Source organism: Vanessa atalanta, chromosome 17, assembly GCF_905147765.1.
Source record: "Vanessa atalanta chromosome 17, ilVanAtal1.2, whole genome shotgun sequence".
In the NCBI taxonomy this organism is placed as follows: domain Eukaryota; kingdom Metazoa; phylum Arthropoda; class Insecta; order Lepidoptera; family Nymphalidae; genus Vanessa; species Vanessa atalanta.
Window position 1 is genome coordinate 8,048,999 of NC_061887.1, and position 17,943 is coordinate 8,066,941.

At 33.4% G+C, this 17,943-nt stretch overlaps 1 protein-coding gene across 2 annotated transcripts in view; it reads left to right on the forward strand.

Moving 5' to 3' along the window:
• Nucleotides 1-17,943, forward strand: part of LOC125070360 (sodium channel protein 60E) — a 186,359-nt gene that overhangs the window by 49,592 nt on the left and 118,824 nt on the right. For both annotated transcript variants that reach the window (XM_047680196.1, XM_047680197.1), the window contains exon 2: nucleotides 14,350-14,890. In XM_047680196.1, the coding sequence (XP_047536152.1) occupies nucleotides 14,429-14,890 (462 nt within the window). In that variant the 5' untranslated portion in view covers nucleotides 14,350-14,428. The remainder of the gene's footprint in view (nucleotides 1-14,349; nucleotides 14,891-17,943) is intronic.

Sequence of the window (17,943 nt, forward strand, 5' to 3'; positions counted from 1 at the left end):
AATCAGGCCCGCTTTGGAACCCTAGCCTAAGTCAAAGCATCTTTATTCAAAAAATATCTTTTAAGATTTCATGATTCATGATTAATTTAGTCTGTATTGGACCAATTACCGAATTTAATAAATATGATATATACTTGTGATAGAGGTTTATAAAACACAGCTTAGGTAGGTTTGTGCATTAGTAATTCAAACGCCGTGTCTAGAATTTGGCAGTATATATAGACCTAACTACTTACTGTACTACTTTTATTCAATTTTTCCGTTTGTCTTCCCGTTATAAATAGGTACTCAATTAACAGCCACGGTTAGTGTAAGGGCTGATTTATATCTACCGAAGTGCTGAGTGTATTTCTATGTTGCTACCATCGAACTCCAAGATCACCAAGGTCACACCTCTATATAATATATGTTGCGCAACCTTTGTGCTGGATCGTTGTGACTGACCCCGCTGAGTTTCTTTCGCCGGTTCTTCTCAGGTCCGAGGTGCTAAATTTCGAACCGGTGGTAGATTTTTGACTATCAATAAGCAAGTGTAAACATTTCTATATTGAATAAAGATTTTTGACTTTGACTGAAAATCATTAAAGGGGTCATTAAATATACAAAATATATTTTTTTATTTGTAAGAGATAGATTGACAGTTAAATTGTTCATGATCCCTACCGCCGCCCGCCCGCCCATAGATACTGTAAGAAATATTAACTATACATTACTAATATGCCACTATTTTTAGGAATTAAGATGTTACCCTTGCGAGTGTTTATAACACTGATTCATCCTTCAATTAATACTGTTTAGGTATAGAATGTGATGAAGTGGGTAGTACCTATCCAGACATATAGCATAACCAGCAAGCACGAATAGCTCAGGGTTATAAAACAACGAATTTTATAGATAATCTTTATATGCCTGGACATGTACGTTACAAAGCTATAATTAAACTAAAAGTTAGCTCACCGTTGTACATTAAAAATACGACTACGAATTAATAATGTTCTTTTGATTAGTTTAGCCGTTCCTAATTTCAGGGTTATACAGCGTAAACATGACACTGTGCTATCGTTGTTTTCAAATTTCAACTTAAATACTTTGGAACTAAGTTTGTATTGTAATGAAGTGATCGTAAAATCACTTTCCAAGAATGAATGTAGTCACGCATACCTATAAATCAGATAAATGCGTGGGAATGATGATTAGACTGTATTAGTGTTATACTGAAGTCTAGGAAATCTTAATTTACTTCATTTATTTAAGAAAATAAAAACATATAAATATTTTTATTCATGTTGTTAAGTTTTATGTGTTGTTATACTTTGTTTCATTTTGATTTTTTTAAAGTGTTTTCTATTATATATTCATTGACCTACCATAAAGTTGATATACTTTTTGTATATAAATACATATGTATATACTAAGTTTTCTCTAAAACTTTTCCGGGTTATGGGGACGATAAATCCACCTAAATGCATAACAGTTTTGGAGCTTCATTCGAATACACAAACAAGACGAAGACGTTTAATATTTTTGAAACGTATTACATATATACAATCTTATTATAAATAATGTCCTATTTTAAAAAACGAAATAAAAATAAACGCATCAATAAAACAAAATAAAAATAAGCCCGAGTTAATATTACAACATTTCAATGTAACATTAGTTTTTTTATTGTTATTTTAGTTTCGGCGAAGACGTGTTGTACGTGCTGATTTTGTATAATATATATGTACTAGCCGAACCTGCGGCTTTTCACGAGCGTTTTTTTTTTAATTTATCTATAGCACTAAAGCCGTCACTCCATATTCTGTCCCCTCGAGAACTGACTGAAAAAAGGAGCCTTTGTCCTTCCCGTGACTCAAAGTATCTCCTTACCAAATTTAAACTTGCTCTGTCTGTTACCTCTACACGCTTAAACTTATTAAGCGATCTTAAAACGTTAAAACTTACAAGTTACAATTGTATACGCTGGAGGTTACGGTATCCAAGTTTATCTTGTACTCACTGGACACAAGGTGGCTCAATCATAACTTTGAATTATCAAATTAAAGTTTAAAATCCCCTGGCATTACTTTGAAGTAAATGTTAACTAAAGTAGCGAGGAGTTGAGAACAATTAACAAAAATTGAAAGGAATGGCTTGAGCCGCGCGGATTAAGGTTTGAAATAAATTCTCCTCTTTATACGTTACGGGCAATCTGCCGCTTTGTAAAATACTGATTGCAATTTTAATAAATTAAAGCCAAATTCCTGTCAGAATCAGCCGGCAATTAGCAATAAAACTTTGGCCAATCGCAGCTATTATCATCATTGGAATAATATGGGAGAATCAATTATAATTCTACCGTTTGAAGTGATCACCTTTAGTTTATAAGGCGTGCATCCAGAACCGTTAAATAGAATAGGTATAGGTAACTGTAATGGATTTTATCTGGCTTATTGGTTCAGTGGCTGATGTAGCAAATCCCTATGTCTTGAGTCAATAAAAGTTATCGGGTATTCAGTGTTGAGAACATCTTAATACCGGAGTTAGATATTTGGCAGGGCTTCACTGTCGTGTCTCCGTGAATTACATGAAGCCGTGGGTTTTGCGTTTTGGTTTTTTATAGCTTCATGTTTTACGGCGGATTTGGTTTTGTAAGATATGTAACATTTGTTTTTTTTTTTTAAAAAACTGTTCTAGTTATTTATAACTTCGGAGCTCGAGACTAAATATCACGTGACGTGAAGTTTTCTTGTTTGCTGTAGTTGTTGTTTGTTGTCGGCGATGGACGTCATACCGAATTGTCGTCCGATGCTTTACTTGGCCAAAAACGACCATATGGGAGCCTCATAATTTTTAACTCCGCTTCGAAAAAAAAGCGTGTGATGGTTGAAGCGTCACACGCAAATTCAAGCATAAATTACAATATGTCCATAATTGCATATCGGTGTGAGATATTTTTTTGAGGCTTAGAAGTCTTCAAAATATTTCATGCCTTTAATCGTGTTTGTTATTATAAACATATCATAGTTAAAGTAATACAATATTCTTTCACGAAACATATAAAAATCTCGTTATAAGAGCGCTTACTAATAACTAAAATAGGAAAAAAATGCGACAACATTATTTTATTCTTGTGTCACTAAAAACTCTAAATAGAGTTTAATAAAATTTAACTCTATTTAGAGTTATGCTTAGTATATTATGTATATTAAATAACTTCTAAAGACGATACTGGTTCAAACTATAACCCATTCAATATCCTGGCTCAGTTGGCGACTGACTAAGTGCTTATTATATCAAGCGGACCTCCAGACCTCTTTAATCATTCACTTTAGATAAACACTTGTGCCAAAAATTTACCTGCCGAGACCACGTAATTCTGTCTACGCAAGCTTCTAATTTTGAGGTCGACTGAAATTTTAATTGCTACTTCAAAACTGAGGGTAAACAGTTTTTTGCTGTTTTATTTATTTTATTGTTGTGGAAAATTGTTTCAATTTGCTAATGTTCCGCTCATCCTTATACCGCTTTAAATGAATCCAAAAATTATCATAGTAAAAATATATTACGAGAGATTATACAAAGCAAATTGCAATATTTATTTATTAATAGCTCTGAATTTACACTTCACAAAATATGAATTTAAGCTAGGCTCTAACTTCTTCGAAGTCGCCATTTGGTATTCATCAGATTAAAGATTTTATAACTATTTTAATATCACCTTTATCCTTATGTAATTTGAAAAATTGGTCCTATAAAACGCTTACACCAATGTATCATTCACTTTAGATAAACACTTGTGCACATATTAATAAAAAAATCATTATTAGTATTTTTACTACCTGTAGAATCACGTGTAGTTAATTATGTATGTGTATACCTAGATTTTTATTATAGCGGACCGGAAAATGGCCACTAACCATAACCATTGCTTGTGTAAAAGAATAGCCATCCTTATATCGTCAATGCGCCAACAACCTTGAGAATTAAGATGTTACGTCCCATGAAATACAATATGAGAATACAACATAAATTATATGTTCATATATATTCTTGATGTGAAGGCGCAGTGGTCACTTGAATCGATTGATGTTTGCGCCTCGTTGCGGGTTCGATCGTCAGTCGTGACAAATGTTTGCATAAGCCGTTGGGGTGTTTGTCATGGTCTACGTATTTACGTTTGATTTGTACGTTTCAGAAGACAGACAATACTAAAACGGTAAGTGTAAAGTAACACAAGCTTTGTACACAAATACACATACACAAATATTCACATTTTATTTTAAGTTCAGATATAAAGGACCCAAAATGGCATAGTGGCGAGATGGCGTGGAGCACTGAGTTTTCGTATGCTAAATTTGTGTTTATAATTCATCTTGTGCTCCGCGGTGCAGGAAAACATCGCGAACAAACCTGCATGTTTGTTGTGAATGTTACCGCCACAATGCAGACATTTTTACGCCTTATTTCGTATTATCCGATCTGCTTGATCCTTTGGCTTTGCGTAGAGATGTTGGACCACTCTGCATCTTCTATCGAATTTTTCATGGGGAACGTTCCGAGGAATTGTTTGGATTAATCCAGGCTGCTCAATTTCACTTTCGGACATCTCGTCGAAATTCTTAGTTTCACCCGCACCACCTAGAAGTCCGAAAATCCACAACAGCGTGATTTTTAAGACATTTTCTGCCTTTCACAACCACTCACACGTGGAACCAGCTTTCGCCGGCGGTTTTTCCAAACCGATACAACTTGGGCACCTCCAAGAAAAGAGCATACTCTTTCCTTAAAGACCGGCAACACATCTGCAGCCCCCGATGTTGCAGATGTCCATGGGTGATGGTAGTCACTTTCCATGAGGTGAGCCTCCTGCTCGTCCCATATATCACATAAAAAACACTCAAACATGACCCTTGAAAACTTACTTCTTATTGGACAGTCGTATAAAAAGTATACTAAACTATCCGAAGTAATATAAAATTAAAAAACATCTTAGAATTGAACATAAATAAACTAATCACTCCGCGGTTATGAATGGTAGAACTCGGGAGTTACCTCATTGTTGCTACACATATCAGGGGATTCGTTAAAATGTGGAAAATTTCCACACGAAGAGATCTAATATTCCATTCCTTTATCAAGCTAACATTCGAACGTGTTAGAGCATAGGTCGCTCAATATTACGCCGAGAATCTCTCGGGATCCTCTCTCGGTATTGCCATTTCATATACCAATATTCATGAATATATCGTACACTCTGCGACTGGGATATAAGTATCAAATTAATACATTATTTATGAGGCTCTTAAATTAATATTATTTTAATCGATTATGTTTACATTTTTTAGGCTGTTTTTTCTGAATGAATCTTATCTATCACTTATAAAGGAAATAGTCTTAAAATGTCTTTATATAAAACTATACTTTGTAGGACGAATCTATATTGATACTTTGTAAAATTGAGGATGATATTGTTGTAGCAATCCATTATTAAAAGTTGACCTCGATATATTTTTCGTAAAGTCTAATTTTCCTAAAATAATTATTACATAAAGATATACCACAGACAGCTAAAACAAATTTCTTCTATTCTAATTTAAAAAAAAAAACTTTACATCAATGTCATCTTGGTTCAGTTTTCGTATAATAGATTTTTATGTATCTTTTTAGTATAATGAACATTATTTAAGAAGATCAAAAGGTTTTATGTTAATTTTCTTTCAAATTCGCGAACAAAAAATGTTACACTTTTGTTTGTACCTTTCACAAAGGAGCTCTACAGATATAAATCTAGTACTCTGAGGTTCTTACACCCTTAAAACTGAAGGGACTTGAATATCAAAAGCTTTAAGATCTTGAAAACGTGCCCTCCATCTCACAAATTATTACTTGAAATTAAACCTGATATCTATATCATACAATTAATAGTCACGTAAGTATATTTTCATTTCTTTTTTATTAAATTATGCTTTTTTCATATGAACTTAATTAAAATAAAGAATACAATTATCTGTATTTAAAAAATATAATAAAAAAATAAAAAAAGATCTGATTAAATTTTACCCGATTTAAAAAATAAAAAGCTCCTAAGAAAACTAACTAGAAACTCAACCTTTTTTTTCAAGTTGGTTAAAAAAGAATTAACCAATAATTATTGTTAGCGTTAGAAAATGCTTTACTAAATTGAATCAAAATATACCAATGAAATCTGTCAAGTGCACACGAGTAAATCTATAAAGATATTCTTTAGTACGGTTTAAATCACATTGTTTAAACTGCTTATCAGCAAACCACAACCGAGCCTGTCTAAACAAGTCCGATCAATTAATAGATAATGTTAGTCAAGCTGAAACGAGTTGGAACAGGCCGTCTACTAACTTACGATAATTATCCGCTACATTTAACAGATATGGTATAAACTTCAGTACGTTTTCAGAATCTTTAAATCGAGGGTGAATCGAAAATATTTATGGCCATAGATTTGTAAAGATTAAGGAAATATTATAAAGGTTTCTTGAGTTGTTAAAATAAAAAATTTTTGGTAAGTAGTATTTTTTATTAAGACGTACAGATTAATATCGTAATTAGAATCTGTAAGTGTCCAGTCGCTGGACTAACTTTCTAACTCTTCTATCGAGGAAATTATTTGGGGCTTGTTCGACCATATTGTTTCAGTGTCAGTTGGTGGCAGTTTTTCCTTTGACACCTGTAGAATTCCTTACGATGATTTCGTTCTCGTAATGTCGATTACGAGATGAATAAAAAACACAAATGAGGCACAATAAATTTCAATGGTGCTTACTCAGGTTTCAACCTAAAATTCGATTTGATAGATATGATCCAAACGTTTCGTACTATTAATGTTATATTTTAGTTATTTTAAAGTAATTATAGAAACGAATATTCTAATTATATATACTATTAGTTGGGCAAAATAAAAATACACTCTATTCATATAAGTTACGAGGACTTAGAAGTGCCATTTTACAAGGTAATATTAATTGTGGAGCCTAGCATAGGTCAAAAACGTACGTTCTATCGAGAAGAACAGGATTATTGACGTATAAATCAGGTTCATTTTATATAGAAGACTGATCATTGGTAGATCGTGTGACTGACGTATATGCAAGGTTTGTGAATTAGGAGATGATATATTCATGTAGCTCGGAAAGTAAATCCATCGTCCGTATCTTGAATTACGGTCCTATCGGATATGAGAGTCGGACAGTGCACCTGTGCGCGGTAACACATTTGTGTTATATCTTTGCGCAGTTTGCTGGATATTCAGACCGAAATCTGTAGCGGAAATTTCGTCACGACACTATTGTTGTCTTCACTGATACATTGAAAGTGAGTTTATTTATATGTTTGTTACGCTTTTACGCCTTAACTTTACTGGAAATCATGCAATTTTTCATATACATTATCAGAAAAGGACATACATCTCATGAGGTACATGGATACCATCCTATTTATACGGCTTATGGACCAAACCGTATAAATGGGAAGATTAATTATACAATAATACCTACTAATTCATAATCACATGTTAAATATTAACTTGGGTAGGGAAAAGGTACCTGCAGAGAATTCATTAATGTTTCCATTCTTCTGCTAATCACTCTATATAATATTATTGCGAGGGTAAAAGCGTTTTCATTATTGTTTTGTTTGTTAATATTGATATACTTCGATTCTTATTTGATTTACGTTATTACAGTTTCCGAGTATTGCCTATTGAGGATAGAGAGTTTTAGCGGAACCGCGCAACAGTTGGCTTTGATGTTGTTATATATTTCTTAAACGTAATTATTATAGCAGTTATTTTGATAAGCGTTTTCATTCATTACATATTGACGAATTAATATGTCTATCGTAATTAAAAGAACGTCAAATTCTACAGATAGACTTACAGCATGTTGCGAATTAGTTTCCGTATATAAAATGCAATAACATGAAATTCACGCTTGTCTCGTTATAGTCTTAAAGCGGGAGAAACTGCGAAACGCAGCTGCTTTTGCACTGATATTATATATTACAACGTTATTTTAAACGTACTATATCTTCTGTCACCAGTTTCTTGTATATTGATTAAGTTAATTTCCAATAAAAAAGGCTCCTCGTTGATCAGTATAGATTTAAATAATAAGTAAATACTCTTAGGATGGTCGCAAGTTTAAACAACGATATTCTTCCAGATTCATTTATTAACACTATTTTTATTTTTATTTTCATAATACATCCCGTATCCCCCAAATCTCCCTATAATTCTAATTATTTAAAAATAATAAGCATTATAACAAAACACTGCCGCCGCGTTCGATTTCTTGACATTTTTTTTCTTACCGGCCAGTATCAGCCATTTGGCAAGTTTTAATCGTGAAAAATTAAAATATTACATTACAACATATTCTAAAAATAGTCAATCGACATATTATTAATTAAATTATTCTAATACATTATAGTTAAACAATGTGTAAAAAAATTACTCTAACTATACTATAATTAAAATTAAACGTTTATCAAGTCCAAGCTTTGAATTATATAATTATAATCATTTATTATGCGATCAATTAATAATCGAAGAGATTTTTAACATTGAAGCCAAATGTATAGTTATTTATCATCAATATGTACGTGTAACGCGGAATTATTTTTAATTTTAATTCGCTCATTTTAATGATTCTTCGTAACGACTAAAGTTCTGATAAATATTTTATCTAAAACTTCCACATTTATATGATAAATAATTTAAAAAAAGGCTGGACGGGCAAATGCGCCAACTGATGGTTAGTGGTCACGACCGCTCATAGACATAGGCGCTGTCAGAAATATTAACCATCTCTTGCATCGCCAACGCGCCGCCAACCTTCGGAACTAAGATTTCCTTTGTACCTGTAGTACACTAGCTCATTCACCCTTCGAACTAGTTTATAACATTATAAAGTATTGCTGTTTAGCGGTAAAATATGTGACGAATACGTGGTACCTACTTAGACAGACTAACAGAAAGCCCAAAAAAAGGTATTAAGGTCCAAGCGATCTTTAGGGATTTAGGGATAAGAAATGTTACATAATTTATTGCAAATCGAATAGGGGTTAATTATCGTTACAACATAAGGCTTTTAGAGACTTATGTGAGCTAATATGAGAAGATTTCAGTTAATAAGGTTTCCTTGTACAAGATCGTATAATGAAGTTTACAATTTTGAAACCTATGAATGGAAAAGAAGGGTTGGCCCCGTGGCTAGAGAATGAAGATGAAGCGAAGATAGCGGTTTGAACCCAGGTAAGCACCAATGCCTTTTGATGTGCTAAAATATTACTTAATTAATTTTCGGTGTGAAGTTTTTCGACATGCATATAAAATTATCAACCAAATCACATTTAAGCAACATGTTTGAATAAGCTTTAAACTTCGAGAGACGAAGGAAGTTTTTGACCAGAAACGAAGAGGACTGTTACGATTGTATTAAATAAAAAATAATTCGAAATATGAAACGTTTACACTTGTATATACATATAAGTAAGTAGTTTTTATAGCAACAATATGCGGGAGAAACCTCAACAAAAGAGTTGGCTATGAAATATCGAAACTAAAGATATGGAACAGTTGTGAATTACTTTACAAACGCATTATTCACGTATTGCACGAGCTTCGGTAAAACGTGAAAAAAAAGTAACGAGTCGAGACGTGCTTTGAGGATCGCTAGTGATCTCGCAAATCGAATCAGTGAGGCGTCGAAGCCCGCACTGTTCTATTTGATTTATGCCCGTCATTCTACGGTCATCATACGCTTTCGAATCACGCGGAGCGTGAAGTTGCTAACGAACATGAATATTCACATAAATCCTTTATGACGAAAAATCGCAAGTAATTTATATTTTATTTTGTAAATGAGAACTGCTGTAATGTAGTGCTTGTTTTCCTTGCCTCCGTGCTCTTTGGTACAAAACATGTATTAGCAGGTCTTGGGAGTAATACACGTATGTCGTGACGTTAAACGGCATGACGCCCTCTCATGACGTAAAGCCATTTCTACGTCACTGCCCTCCCTTATGTATACGTGATGCGTATATTATATCCTGCGTTACTAGATATTATTATAAAAATAACAATTTACGATATTATAAACGAATCTTTACGTTTTTATTTATTACATTTTCTTTACTGTTTTTTTTTATGATTAATTTAAATGTTTAACCAATCTGCCGGGCTTCCATTGATGACTACTTTTTTTAACCATCTATAAGAACGTTGCTCTGTTGGTTTAAAAATGGAAATCGAAATTCGTCCAATCAGACACGTTCAATAAATAAAAAAATTGTCTACGACAGCGAAAGAAATCCCTTGATGTGAGCAACAAGATACATCATAACCCTTTTTTACCGGGCAAGTTAAAAGAATCGTTTGTTAATTATGACGAGATAGCTTTGACACGAATAAACAATATTATGTAAACGTATATCTATCACGAAGATGACAGTTGTTAGTTTCCGTGATACACGTGGCAGTATGCTCAGGGTTGCCATATTAAAAATTACCAAAATGAATTGATGTAATTACGAATTGATGTCATTTGATTATTACAACTATATTTAAATTGTAGGTCAGCAAATTATATGCTAATGCTGATCTCAATTTTTAAATAAAAAACCTACATAATTTAATTGGTAGAAAAATCTACTGAGTTTCCTGTTGGTTCTTCTTGGTAGATATTCCGACTGAATGTTAAATTTTAATTTAATTTAATCTTATTAAATAACGATTCGAAAAAGTGCTTGTAAGAGTTTCCTTGAATAAAGTATGTTTTGTTTAAAAAAGGCTAATTTCTTATGTATCTATTATAGTTATCATGATTATTGCACACTTATGCTATTGTACGATGTACATTTCACTTTTACAAAGAGTTCACTGACCGTTCACGGACTGAATAGAAGCGTCGTATCAAACATTTTGAAACTACAGCAGCACAGTTTAATTGGCAGGGCATTTTAGGCGAGGCATTTTAGTATACCCGAGGGATGTTCTTTAAAGTCCTGTTGCATCGTACATTTTTACGTTTGACTTTCAATTGCAGCATAAATTTCGTAACTATTAACAGTTGAGACGAGTTACTTTGAAAACATTACACTATTATATATGTATATGATATCGGTAGGTAGACGAGCAAATGGGCTACCTGATGGTAAGTGGTCACTACCGCCCATAAACAATGGCGCTGTAAGAAATATTAACAATTCCTTACTTCACCAATGCGTCACCAACCTTGGGAATTAAGATGTTATGTCTCTTGTTAGTGCAGTTACACTGACTTACTGACCCTTCAAACCGGAACACACCAACTGAGTACTGCTGTTTGGCGGTAGAATATCTGATGAGTGGGTGGTACCTACCCAGACGGGCTTGCACAAATCCTTATAGATATTAATCCTCATCCAATTAAGTACCTTAAATACATTGTAAATTTAATATTGATCAATGTGGATACCTTTACATCATGTAATTTAAATTAATATTTTCGAAGATATTACAGATTTAAAGTGCAGGGATTATCGTCTAATGGCTGAAAAACTGTGAACATTGACACGAGAACATGAACGTTGAACACGTTGAACGAAGACATTCTGTAGTATATTTAGTATCAGCATTGCACCCGTGCGAAGCCGGGGCGGGTCCCTAGTAATAGACAAACTAATAAAGTAATTAATCTAAAGTGACGCTAAAACAGAGCAAGAGCCACCGATGTTTTCTAAACAATAAGATAATATTCCATAAGCGCTGGGAAACAATATTTCAATTCTGATTCGTCGTGCAGCTTTAGCAAGAAATCTTTTTAATATCAGATGTCAGTGAGTGAAAGACGACGTTCTAAGTAAAAATATTTCCGAATGAGGCCAGTGGACAATGTAACAATGAGGGGACGTCCATTCTTAGTAATAGCACAAGTACAGCTCGCAGCGATATTCTGATCGAAAATATACCACACTAAGTTATTATTTTTCAGTTCAACACTTAAGTTCAGAATTCTGAACTAAGCTCAATTGAGTTTTTATATAGAAGTGTAATATCATAAAAAAATGAGTTTCTTAATACTTTGTACTTTCGGATAGGTATAAATATATATGGTTATACAAAATTTGTTTATGATACGATTTCGATGATAGTTTTCGAGTTCGGCTTGGTATAGCTCCAAAGCGGTTCCAAGTCAATTGGTTTGGTATTGAAAAATGATTTTGTTAGAAGCGTACATAAACAAATAAGTATTTTTTTTAAACGCTAATATTATATTTTGGTATTTATGTTAAAATTGGACAAAGATTCAAATAAGAGTTATAACATCTGAAAGTTTCTCATAAAACGTGTTTTCATCGGTAGTGGGATCTATTTCAGATTATTCGGGGTAGACGATGCCCTATAAGTTATACTGCCGCAAAAGACTGCAAGACATTGCTTAGTACTAAGTTTCTTTTTAACGTGTAAGTATGCCAGCGTAATTACAGACACAAAGGACTTAATAAGTCGATTCAATGGATAGCTGCGCTTTGCCAATGTAAGGAATGCAAATTTTTAACTATAATCAAAAACTCTGTTAGTATTTACATGGTTTTATATTTGGCATTAATTTCAATAGCAGAATGTTAACAATATTATCTTACTGCTGGCAAATATCTAATATCCTGTTAAGGTAGGGAAACCACTGATTAACTGCGGTTTGAATGTGTGGCAATATTCCATCTGACACATACAGGTTTCCATACAGTGTTTTCTTTGAAGAAATGAATTATAAATACAATTTAAATTTGCAATTTTTAGTTATCGATAGTAGCAATGTCCCAAATTAATTAAGGTATTACTGATATTCTTATTTACCTGGGGAGGTTTAAGCTTATCATTTGTGTTAGGGCTGACACTAGCCCAAGGTGTCAAGATCCATTAAAAATGTGAGAAAACGTATTATTTAAATTTTAAATGCGATATCTAGTAGTTACACAAAATTGTATTCATAGCAAATATTACAGTTATTTTGTGAGAACGAACTCGAAACTCAGCACTGAAAACGATCGTAAATGAGATGTGATATTAACTATGAACATTATAACATTTAATTGTTAAATAGAGTTTAAAAAGTCGGTTTTAATATTTCACGAATGAGATACGAAGTGAGATCATACAGAAGAGCTGTAGGTACTTATTCTTTACAACCGAATAATAACTGTTATAGAAATAACAAAACAAACCACTAAAGTTCGAAAGAAGCGAAAGTCGAGAATTTTCGAATTATTTTTTGTTTTCCTTTCATTTAGCTTTGGAATTGTTCTCGCCATCGTGCGCCCGGCGCGGGTGAAACGTTGATTGATCGGCACTTGTTTTATTTTATTTCCCGATAGATATTCACAATTCAGTAACGTTCTCTTGATAGTCTCACTTGTATTAACAATTATTGTGTATTGTTGAATATTTTACCTCTTAATTTTTTCGTCATATTTTTGTCGTAATAAGTTCTTGTGATTTTAATTGGCTTTATCTTCTTTCTCTTTAACAAATTTTAATCTCACTGGTAAACGGATGTCTTAATGCTTAATTGCTCACATAAATATGTATACATACATTTTCTAATACACGTTTTTTATTTTTATAACGGCGTATGATCGTCATGTACACATGTACAAGTAATTATAAGGCTTGTACGATTTTATAAATGGATGTTTTATACGGTGCAAGATCGGTTGAATTATTTCCTATTCATTTTTACTGAATGGAAGAATTTATCGACGTTACTAAAATATATATAGTTTAATAGGTATATGATATGTTTATTGTTTTCTACGTTCGTTACATAATCCCAGTTAAGATCTTACTTCAAAATGAACAAAACCTTGAATTAATCTTTTTTATTTTCGTAGATATTCAAAATATTAAATTAAAATTAATTAACTTTATAAATACTAATTAAAAGGCTAAGTGATGGTACTTTAATGGGTCTTTACGACGTGTTTCAATGTAAATAATATTGAATATTTTCTCATTATGCATTATGAAAATGTAAATTTTAAATAATTTTAATTACTTGTATTATTTGCGAAAACATTAAAAAGTATCTCACTATTTATATTTTCTGGAGTTTAACATACACCAAGAATCACTTCACGATTTTCAAGCATTCCCATTTCAATAGCAAACAGTTTGGAAGACACTTTACATTTGGTGAATAAATCATCCCTCGAGACAACAAAACTCGTTTTAATGATCTGACGAATGATCGTTCTCCGAATCTCCAACGAAACGGACATTGAATTTGTAAACAAACTAGCAATTCCAACGGCTACGTGTGATTTATATTGACTGATATGTTTTTTTTACAGGTGGCAGTATTAAACGAAAATGGCGTCATCGGTCCGCAAATAGTGCGCACGGCCGGGGCGATGGGGCTCACGTAGCGGTATGGAGGAGGACGAGAGGCGGCTGTCGTTCCCGCCGCCGGCGCCGCTGCACTCGCCCGGAGAAGAGATAGACGGTTCACGGTTGCTGGGGGAGATCGTTCGCACACTCGAAGCTACCAATCCTGAGGCAGTGGCGCCACTCGTCGCGTCACAGTCCCGTGATGCGCTCGACGCGGAGGAGGAGAAACCGCGGCGGGAAGAGTTGCGAATTCCTCTCGATGTCACGTTTTCGGAGTCGGTGGGACGGAGTGATGAACCGCGGGCGGTGGTCACTCCGTTCACGCGGGAGTCCGCGAAGCGCGCTGGATCGCGGGGCGCACAGTTGGTCCGCGAGTTTGGTTTTATGCCCCGGCGAAGGCTCAGCGTGGAGGACGGGGCCCGCTTGCCGAGGAAGTACGAACCGTTCCCACCGAAGCTGTACGGGCGACCTCTCGAGGAGATCGACAATTTTATTTACGATGAGGTGAGTCTGTTATTTTTATTTGAAATTATACGACATCGTTACACGATTAACGAGTGCTTTAACAATAACCACCGGAGTCGTTATTCTTGACCAACAGTCGTAAACGAGCTGAATGTGTTCACTGCTTAAAGATTATTATTATGTAATGAATCGGAAGAGGTAAAATTTTTATAGCTTATGTGCGTAATTTGTATGTAGAATACTTTAGCTACTTTAGAAGATATATCACCGAAAGCCGGTTGGGTCGTAATTTAGCTCGAGTTTTGCATATTTAATGATCTTCAGTGCTTCCTCATCGGAAGTATGGCGCAGCCTCTTCCGCATACATTAATCGTTTTATTCATACAGAAATGTGCTGACTCAATAGGAGTGGATATGAAGTTTTTAAAATTAGAAGGAACGTTCCATTTTCGAAAATTATAAGGAAAAATTAAGACAAAAATACATACGATACGTTTTTTCTAATATTCATAACGGTATTTTAATAATAAATTGCACATTTTTTATAAAAAAGGTGTTTATCAGCAATGAAATTGGATTGTTTTTGTTAATCCCGCTATCAGGGTTTTAATAAAGTCGGGATTGAAGAAACAAGTGGCAATTTGGGTTGGCTGACCAGTCGAGTATCATGCAAGTGCGGACCGGCGGCGGCGTCGTAAAACGTAATGACGTAACACACAAAATATAGCTCCTTGTTATTTCGAACACATCCTATTACTTGTAAAAACATACGCATAAATTTAAATGTCAGTGTTATGTTTATATCTTATGTATCAAAACGTAGTTATTCTTTATTCAAGTAAGCTTTTTTTACAAGCACTTAGGAATCGACATTTACACAATTGTATTAAACGTAAAGCTACAATCTGTTTTATGCAGATCGACTATTTTCCAACATTTGAAATACAAAGTCACGCACTTGTTGTCAACATATAACGCGTGAGATTCGAAGTATTTTTTTTAGAGAATCGCATTGTCATTTACGATTTGTAGATTTGTTAAAAAAAATAAAGTTCGTTACAATTTTAAGGCGATAATAATGGTTCCATACCTGTGAATATGCACAGATTTTTCCAGTATTTGATAAACTATACAATAACTTGTATTTTATAAAATCGTTCTAATATTGATGTTATATTTCTCTGTGTTTCCCTAGATTTAACGAAAGCTTCTAATCCGATTTATTCGGAACATATTTAATGTTAAAATGTACGTAAACTGCATAGCAATTTTCTATTTCACGATGAATACGATTTATATCAACGAAGCCTTAGAAAATCAGTTTCTTGTTAAGTGTAGGAAGATAACTATTATTAGATTTACATCAAAACTTTTTGCAGAAAATATATAGATTACAAAAGTGTACATTAATAGTTGAGAATGACGTATGAAACATAAGATAACTTTTAAATAAAAATAAAAAACTAAGTAAAATCCTGTTAATGTACACTTGCCACGGTTTTGAACTCACTTCTTATAACCACTGAGCCATCACGGCTTTTTAATTTATATGTAATGTAAAGTAAATCTGTAAACTAGTCTGCCTCTCCATTTGAGGAAATAGTTGATTTTATAACTACGCATCGGTAGAGAAAGGTAAGACAATTATTCGACACATGCCGTTTCCATCACTGCTCTGTGTCATTACGAACAAGTATTTCGAAAGAATCCTAATGAGAAATCTTTACCATACTGTTAACTGCTAAAACATGTTACTATTTTAATGCATTAGCTAGACAATAAATAATTTTAAACTAGCTCTTTATTTTCGAAGCAATTATTTGATTTATTTATTTAATATCTACAATCCGAGCGCGCGTGACTATGTTATAGGCAAAGTTATTTCCTATTTCGACAATCGAAGCTCAGCTGCATTTGCGAACATCCAAATCAAAAAATATATCTACATTAATTGAATAAGCGAGTTCAAAGCGGAAATCATTTTTTTTTAAACGCGTTTGCATTTCGTATAAAACTATTTATTAAAAGTGTTCGTTATGCTACAATTAAATCATATGTCACTTTATGAACCTCAATGAACCAGCAGCTGAAACCGGTGAATATTAACCCACAATCTTCGAGTTCAAATAAGAGTAAGCATTACGGAATTTTGTACGTCTTTAAATTGTGTCTTTTATTAGTCTTTACTTATGAGTAATATTCTGGCATTTGAGATGGGTGGTGGAATAAGCTCCATATTTTTTTCTAGTGGTAAGTTACACCATGGTAAAGATCTGTATACAGGTTTTATAAAATATATGAAAAAGCAATTAAATCACGATATTCTAATACTATTACTTCCCATTGGGGTAAACAAGGCTTGGACCGTCATTGGCCATATATTGGCCAATATTTGATTAGCCGAGTGATGGGTATTCCCGATAGTGAGTTGAAAAGCCAGTTACGTCCTGTATGTACCTTTGATGTGACGATATTTTCGGCGGATTTTTTACTGTTACTAATAAATCAATTGATCAAAATAAAAGATAATAATTTTCTTACAATCATGATATTATAGAGTTAATGGTCAATATAATTTTGCTTACTTTTACGATGCTATTTTCTATAGATATCTGTCAATTGACCTCGATGCGGTTGAAAAATTTGTATTTGCGGTTGAAATTAAACCTCCAAACCCTGAGTCCATAATCGGGAACGAACAAATTTAACAAGAAAATAATAATAACAATAAAAGCAACAAAGACAACACATTTAATTTCTCTATAAAAGCTAATACAGAAGGAATATTCTGTTCTGTCGAGTATACAGTTAGGTTTTATTGAAATGTGTAATTTGTTTGAGACATGAGAAAACGTAGCCGAATAAGGGGGAAACTGTTTGAAGCTATTCTACGTGCCGACTGCAAAACGTGGGTAATGTGTGAGATGTGGAAGTCGGGAGGATAAATACTTAGAATTTATTTTGAAACATTCAGGTTTATTATAATTTTATAGCTTCTATATATATTGTTTACATAAAAAAAAAACATTCGTGGCCTCGAGAGGTTCAACTATGGTGAAGGTTATTATTAATTTATATTTATATGTGAGAAA